The sequence below is a fragment of the Temnothorax nylanderi genome, unplaced genomic scaffold (assembly GCF_030848795.1).
Source record: "Temnothorax nylanderi isolate EJ_2023f unplaced genomic scaffold, tnyl_v1.0 TNYL_tig0185_pilon, whole genome shotgun sequence".
NCBI classification, from domain to species: domain Eukaryota; kingdom Metazoa; phylum Arthropoda; class Insecta; order Hymenoptera; family Formicidae; genus Temnothorax; species Temnothorax nylanderi.
Window position 1 is genome coordinate 269,329 of NW_027249247.1, and position 8,092 is coordinate 277,420.

General features: G+C 49.1%; 1 protein-coding gene across 1 annotated transcript; it reads left to right on the top strand.

Moving 5' to 3' along the window:
• The first annotated feature begins 1,315 nt into the window (after window positions 1-1,315).
• On the top strand, window positions 1,316-6,568 carry LOC139778481 (uncharacterized). Its single transcript, XM_071716414.1, has one exon. The coding sequence runs from the start codon at window positions 1,316-1,318 to the stop codon at window positions 6,566-6,568; it is 5,253 nt and encodes a 1,750-aa protein (XP_071572515.1).
• Window positions 6,569-8,092: the final 1,524 nt, after the last annotated feature.

Here is an 8,092-nt window from a genome sequence, read left to right on the forward strand (position 1 = left end):
GCCTCATTAGTTTGTTCAGACATTACGTTGAATAAATGTTCTTCTGAATTTTTGTTCTTGTTAGAAGAATTTTCTTCTTTTAATTTTTCAAACATCTTTACATTTGATATTAGTTTCTTGTTCTGCTCATTTAATCCGATAAAAATAGGTTTATGATCTGAGAAATAAGTTTCGTATACTCCAGCATTATAATTTAATATTTCCTTCGATATAAATATTACATTGTTGAGAATTGAATAAATGCGAGCTGAATATTCTCGAACTTCGACGAGACAGCAAGCATTATTCGAGAACGCTCGAAAGGCTCCAAACCGCGAGCGTTTACTTCCCCCCCTTTTTTTTGGGTGTTTTCGAGCAAACGGCTCGCAGGTGTCTATCGCGTGATCGCAAGTACCTCGGCCAATAGTCTGCGCGCTAGTCGATTTGGAGCCAATCAGCGGATCTCGCGTCACCAAATTCCTCGCGGCCTAACGCGAAGCTCCGGTCGCGATCCCTTGCCTGCTCCGGCCGGGACGAGCAGTGAGCCCTAGAAATCCGTTCGCGACACTCGTGCTTCTTGGCGAGTGTTCCGCGACAAAACGAATCCGTATCGTTACGCGTGCGGTATCGTATCGGAGCGAGTGCGCGACCGTAAAGGTGCGAGCGCGAAACCGTCATCAGCTGTGAAATAAAGAACTATTTTTACGCTATCTCCGAGCGCTTTATTCATTGTGCTTTCCTCGACTTCCACGGCGCAAAAACCTGAGCGGTCCACTAACATTTAATGGTCCTTCGAGCCGGATCAGTGATAAAAGACCGGCATAGACAGTTCGACCGCCTCAACAGTGATCGCGTCGTGCTACTCCGAGATCGACATACCGTCGCGCCTACACGACTCGCTCAAAAAAGGAGTTCGCCGTTCGAACCGTTGCGTTGTCCCGGTTCATCGGGTACTTCGCGATACGTGCCCTCGACTCCGTGGCTCAATCCGAACATTGAGCGCTCTGCACCCGCTCTCCTAAAGATTGGTGCCTTGTGATTTTGTGAAGTGCTTCGGAGGCTCTTGCGTGACCTCCAGCAAACGTATCGTGCTCCTTGCGATACGCTTCCGCCGCCCGACGGCGCCCTGCGTTGCGACGTGCTATACGTCCCTGCCTCCCGCGAGTACCTGCTACTCGCCGCGGAGTCGTACACCGAGACGTGCCGGACGTCCCTGCCTCCCGCGAGTATCGCCCTGCTACTCGCCGCGGAGTCGCACACGAGCGTCTTCGCTCGACAAGAAGATTGACACGCAAGTGTCGGAAAGATTTCTACACGATCCAGACATCCGCTTGACATGTCTTCGGATCTCGAAAATCTACTCATTGCTCAAGGCAATGCGATTGACCAGCTCCGACGGTCGCTGATTAACTTCAAAAAGCTTCCCAAGGCTCAGGTCACTCTCCCTAAGACGAAGGGGAGACTGACGAATTTGGACGGTCTCTGGGAGAAGGTACAAGCCCTCCATGTCCAGCTGCTGCAGACGGCTACGGCTGAGGAGAAGAAGTCGACCCACTACTTCAAAGACGAGGAGTTTCTTGCCGCCGAGGACGCCTACCTTGACGCGGCGGACCATCTCCACGAGGTCATCGGTAAATTAAGTAGCGACGCCCCGAGCGCGCCGTATCGAGGTAACGAGTCTTCTTATCGCGACGCGCACTCCGGAGTGTCATTGCATCTGCCTCGTATCTCGCTTCCGAACTTTTCTGGTACTTTCGCTGAATGGGAGAATTTTCGCGGAATCTTCGAGTCTCTAGTAGCAAACAGTGAATCGTTGACAAGAACGCAAAAATTACATTATCTGAAAGCGAGCCTCTCCGGCGAGGCCGCGTCGTTGATTAATAACATTCAAATTTCTGACGCGAACTACGAGGCAGCTTGGCAACTTCTTACCGACGAATACGACAACCGCAACGCGATTATTCACGCGCATATCCATTCGTTCGCCAACTTACCGAAAATGAAAAACGAGAACGTGACCGAGTTGAAAAAACTTCGCGATAGTGTGTCCGCATCTCTCGCCGCGTTAACGAATCTCGATCGTCCGGTCGATATGTGGGACGACCTCTTAGTTTATATTATCTCGCAAAAGTTCAGTCCGCGAACGCGAAATGAATGGCATCTTAAACGAGGCGACACGGATGCGTACCCTACGTATAAAGAGATTCATGACTTCATGACTCTTCGCATTCGCGGTCTCGCGGATTACCCTTCGCAATCCGAATCTGCGTCAAATGGTGCGCGCGGTCATAAAGCTCGTGCTTCAGTGAATACTGTTTTGCCCGTCAAATGCGTCCGTTGTTCCGGAAACCATGGTCTGGCAAAGTGTAATCAATTTCTACGTCTGTCGGTCGAGCAGCGTCGACTCGCCGCGCGACAGCATAAATGTTGCTTTAATTGTTTGAGAACCGAGCATTTTTTAAACAATTGTCCGAGTAAAGGACGGTGCAATCAATGCCACCAAGCTCACCATTCGCTGCTTCACCGCGAGGGTACGGAAGCTGGTACTAAATGTACGCTTTCCGCGATTAATTCGCCGTCCTCAGCTCCGTCAGCTGTGTCAGTCGCCGCTGCCTCCGAGTCACCGGCCGCGCCCTCAGCGTTCGTTCAAAACGTGCATGCTACTCGAGATTTTGTAAAGCCGCCGCCTCATTTACTTCTCGCCACCGCGTATGTTAGTTTAAGTACAATCGAGGGCCGCACATTTAAAGTACGTGCACTACTAGATCAAGGCTCGACATACAGTTTCATATCAGAATCTCTTTGTCAGACTATGCGAACCAGGCGTCATCGTGCCGCGTTGAAAATACATTGTTTTGGAGAAAAATTTAATGGAGTCGCGCGGTCGCAAGTTAATCTTACTCTCGCGCCCTGCGACAAACAGGGACCGATATTTCCCTTCTCGGGCTACGTATATCAAAGAATCACTTCTCATACCGCCTCTCAACAGAAGCCGGCCGCAATGTGGCCGCATCTACGCGATTTACCTTTAGCAGATCCTGATCCCTCATGTAATCACCCGATTCATGTATTAATCGGCGCGGATTTATACGGGTCTCTGCTACTCGACAGCCTACGTCAAGGCCCGGTCGGCACACCGACGGGCCAGCTTACAATTTTCGGATGGATCCTCTCCGGTCCCGTCGGCCCTGCGCGCCCGGCCGGAGAGTCCGCTTCTGTCCTGAATTGCGTATCCTGCGAGGATACGAATTCCTTAATTCAAAGTTTTTGGGAGGACGAAAGTATCCCCTCTCGAACTCCTCTCACCGAAGAGGACGAACGTTGCGAGAGGCATTTTGCGACGACTCATTCTCGCGATTCACAAGGACGCTACATTGTGCGTTTGCCGTTCAAAGACGGCCCCCCTCGCGTCGGCGACACCTTTCGAAAGGCTTCCTTTCTGTACTCCAATATGGAGCGCCGACTCTCGCGGAAACCAGAAATCGCCGCGCAGTATCACGATTTTTTAAGGGAATACGAATCGATGGGGCACATGGAGGCGGTGCGGGCGGACGAGCGCCCCCCTTACCCCCCGATATACATCCCGCATCATTTTGTGTTACGCGAATCGAGTACAACGACCAAGTTACGCGTTGTGTTTAACGCCTCAAGCGCATCGACCGACAAAACCTCGCTCAATGATTTCCTAATGGCGGGACCTAAACTTCAACAAGACATCGCCGCGATAATCCTGCGCTGGCGACTTTTTCGGTACGTGTACATGGCTGACATTGCTAAAATGTTCCGACAAATACTCGTGCATCGGGATGACGCGGACTATCAACGAATTCTTTGGCGCCCTCCCGACAGTCTGTTGATTCGGCTTTACCGCTTACTCACCGTGACCTACGGGCAAAAACCCTCGCCTTTTCTCGCACAGCGCTCCCTTCTCCAATTAGCTCGCGACGAAGGTAAAGACTTCCCCGACGCGGTCAATATAATCGAAGAGTCGACCTACGTCGATGATGTTCTTTTCGGAGCAGACGACCTTCTGTCACTGCTCGAAAAGCGCAAGCAACTCGTGGGCATAATGAATCGCGGATGTTTCCCCCTTCGAAAATGGGCCGCGAATTCAGCCGAACTTTTGACGGATATTCCAGAGGACCAACGGGAATCCTCGGACTATCCGATCAATCACGATGACACGCTCAAGGTCCTCGGCCTGTCTTGGTCTCCGCGCGATGACTCGTTTCGTTTCGTAATTTCGCCATACGCCGTGACAGTTCATACTAAGCGCTCCGTTTTATCGTTTATTGCAAAGCTGTATGACCCCCTCGGCTGGGCGTCACCGATAGTCATCGCGGCCAAGATGTTGATGCAAGAGCTCTGGCTCCGTAAAATTGATTGGGATGCTCCCATCCCCGATGATCTTCTGCATCAGTGGATCAATTACGTTTCAGATTTGCCTAATATTAGCAAAATACGCATTCCTCGATGGACAGGGATGCGTCAAGATAAACTCGATGTTGAATTGCACGGCTTCGCGGACGCCTCCACTCGCGCTTACGCCGCGGTAGTTTTCCTCCGAATTGTGCATTCTCCCTCTAACATTCAAGTCATCCTCCTCGCGGCCAAAACGAAAGTCGCGCCATTGAAAACCGTTAGCGTTCCACGCTTGGAACTTAACGCCGTCGTTCTATTAATTCGATTGATAGAATGGGTAAGAAACACCACGGGCTTGATGCGAGCTCTCTTATTTGGATGGACTGATTCCCAAATCGTATTAGCTTGGCTTCTACAACATCCATCCCGATGGAATTCCTATGTCGCGAACCGCGTCTCCGAGGTGCAGACGCGCCTTCCGACCGTACGTTGGCAACACGTTCGCTCCCAGGAAAATCCTGCCGACTGCGCTTCGCGCGGTTTTACTGCCGCCGATCTCGTCAATCATGAATTATGGTGGTCGGGGCCCCGGTGGCTTAGCTCGACCACGGCCTCGTGGCCGATCCCCCCGACTCCTATTGAAAAGGACATTTTACAAACGGTATCTTCCGAAGCGCGTAAAGCTACCGTTCATCTCGTCGATTCAGCTCCTGAGTGGGATCTGCCCACCTCCTGCTCGAGCTGGATCCGACTTCTTCGTATTACCGCGTACATTCGGCGTTTCGTTCAGAACTTAAAAAATAAAGTCGCCTCTTCGGTGATCGTCAAGTCCCCCTTGACCGCAGAGGAGATCCACGAAGTCTCCGTCTTTTGGCTTCGATCGGCACAAGCGACTTGTTTTTCGGATGACTTGAAAGCTTTGAACGCTCACGCCGCTGTATCGCGATCAAGTTCCTTACGCTCTCTCCACCCCTTTATCGGGAAAGATAAATTAATCCGGCTTGGCGGGCGGCTCGAAAACTCCGCGCTGAGTTACAATGAGCGACACCCCGTCATACTTCCCAGACATCATATTGCCGAACTTTTGATCGATCAAGCACACCGCCGCTCCCTCCATGGAGGGACTCAACTCACGCTTAGATGTCTCCGTCAAAATTATTGGTTAATTTCAGCGCGAAGCATGATCAAATCTCACATTCATAAATGTGTTACATGCGTTCGACATTCCGCGAAAACTCCGACGCAACTAATGGGTGATCTCCCGAGTCCCCGAGTAAATCCTGCTCCTCCGTTCTCTCACACGGGCATAGATTACGCCGGACCTATGAACATTACCCCCGTTGTCGGTCGCGGTCAAAAGGGGAGCAAACACTACGTCGCGGTATTCGTTTGTCTCGCCACTAAGGCGATCCACCTCGAAAGTGTGGAGGATTACTCCACCGATGGATTCCTCGCGGCATTTCAACGGTTTGTCAGTCGCCGCGGACTGCCATCGGACATGTATAGCGATAATGGCACGAATTTTGTGGGTGCTGACCGCGAGCTCCAACGCAGCTTCCGCGCGCTTTTGAACAACCCCTCCCTTAAGGAAATTCTCGCTAACGACGGTGTACGGTGGCATTTCGTGCCCCCTGCGGCACCACATTTCGGCGGGCTTTGGGAGGCTGGAGTGAAGAGCTTTAAGCACCATCTCAGGCGAGTGACTGGTGCTCGCACTCTGCCTCGCTCTGAATTTGTTACGCTTTTGTGTAAGATAGAGGCTTGCTTGAACTCGCGACCGATCGCTCCACTTAGCGACGATCCGTCCGATTATACCGCTTTGACGCCTGGTCATTTCCTTATCGGCCGACCGCTCACGAGCGTACCGGAGGAATCCGTCCTCGAAATCAATGCGAATCGTTTGTCGCGATGGCAACACGTACAATTAATGCTCGAACAAATCTGGCGTTCTTGGTCGTCGGACTATTTACATTCATTGCAACAGCGCGTGAAATGGACCGAATCTCGCGATAATCCGAAGGTTGACGAGTTAGTTTTACTTAAGAGTAACCTACTCCCTCCTTCAAAGTGGGAACTTGCAAGGATTCAGCAAGTCCATCCCGGACTTGACGGTCGCGTTCGCGTCGTCACATTACGCACCGCCAATTCCGAGCTAAAACGACCAATAACCCAGATCTGTCGGTTGCCCGCGTCTATCAGTCCGCCGGGAACCGCAGAATCCCGTTAGAATTAAGCTCGTTCGTTTTTCATTAGATTTAAGGACATTGTAAACATAGGTTAAGTTCTCAAATGTATATATTGTATATAAAGCTTTGAACCAAGACGTTCACACGCTCCTCTATGCGACCTTGTCAACCCCCGTTTGTTTCGCATTCCGTCGAATGCGAGGCGGGCGGCATGTTGAGAATTGAATAAATGCGAGCTGAATATTCTCGAACTTCGACGAGACGGCAAGCATTATTCGAGAACGCTCGAAAGGCTCCAAACCGCGAGCGTTTACTTCCCCCCTTTTTTTTGGGTGTTTTCGAGCAAACGGCTCGCAGGTGTCTATCGCGTGATCGCAAGTACCTCGGCCAATAGTCTGCGCGCTAGTCGATTTGGAGCCAATCAGCGGATCTCGCGTCACCAAATTCCTCGCGGCCTAACGCGAAGCTCCGGTCGCGATCCCTTGCCTGCTCCGGCCGGGACGGGCAGTGAGCCTTCATAACTCGTACGCGATACATTGATCGACGTCGAGAACACGGAGTAAAATAGCGAGTGCGAAATAGCGAGTGCGAAAGAGAAACGCGCATACAGTGTAACCCGCTTTTAATAAAGTTGACTGACTGTTATTTCTTGTACTTATTTTCTTGTACTCTCCACGGCGCGCAGCGCGAACACGTCGAGCGGTCCACTAACAACATCTATCTGCGTATTAAAGTTTGTAGTTGACACTTGGGTACTAATTGTACGTTTAAATTGTAATTCATTTAAATGTTTTTCTAAAAGTCCTCCTTTATTATACGAGTCGTAATTAAAGTCACCTATTATAATTTTTTTTTACTAACAGATTTGCTTAAAATATTACTTAGTTCGTGCATAAACATAGTTCTAGGTACTGAGGGAGATTTATAACCGGTAATGATCTCCACCTCATTTATGTTCATGCGTATCAAGTTAATATGACGCTGTTGTCCATTTATAGTTTTATCTTTTTGTATATGGTCATCAATAAATGCGTTAAGTTCCTTCCTAATAAAACATATTATTCCTTTTGGTAAACGTTTATCATAATTATCTGTTCGGAAAATAATATTAAATTCTTCAAATGTCAAATTGTCTGTTGTGATTGTTTGTGTTTCTCCAAAAATTAATAAATCTGCTTGTTTATATCATTTATCACAAGATATATTAATCAAATTTTTATTCAGTGACCGTACGTTCTGGTAAATAATTTATATTTGGTTTCCTTTTATAATTTTGGAATACGACACTTCTCTTCTTTTAGACGTTTTATTTCTAATTCTAATAGATTATTTGTTGATGGTTTTTTTGGTGATGTAAAACTTCCAAGAATATATAAATCAGATAATTTGGTTACTCTACTCAGCGCTACATACAACATTGGCTTCGTCATACGGCAATTATTTCTAAAATCAGTACATACTTTTTCGTAGGTTTGACCTTGGCTTTTATGGATTGTCATAGCTTCAGCAGGTGTAATGGGAAATTGTTCCCTTACGATTTGATATCCCATTCTCTCATTGACGTT

Bases quoted from the DNA above. Each gene is read 5' to 3' on its own strand.
- LOC139778481 (XM_071716414.1), top strand. From the start codon at position 1,316: ATGTCTTCGGATCTCGAAAATCTACTCATTGCTCAAGGCAATGCGATT.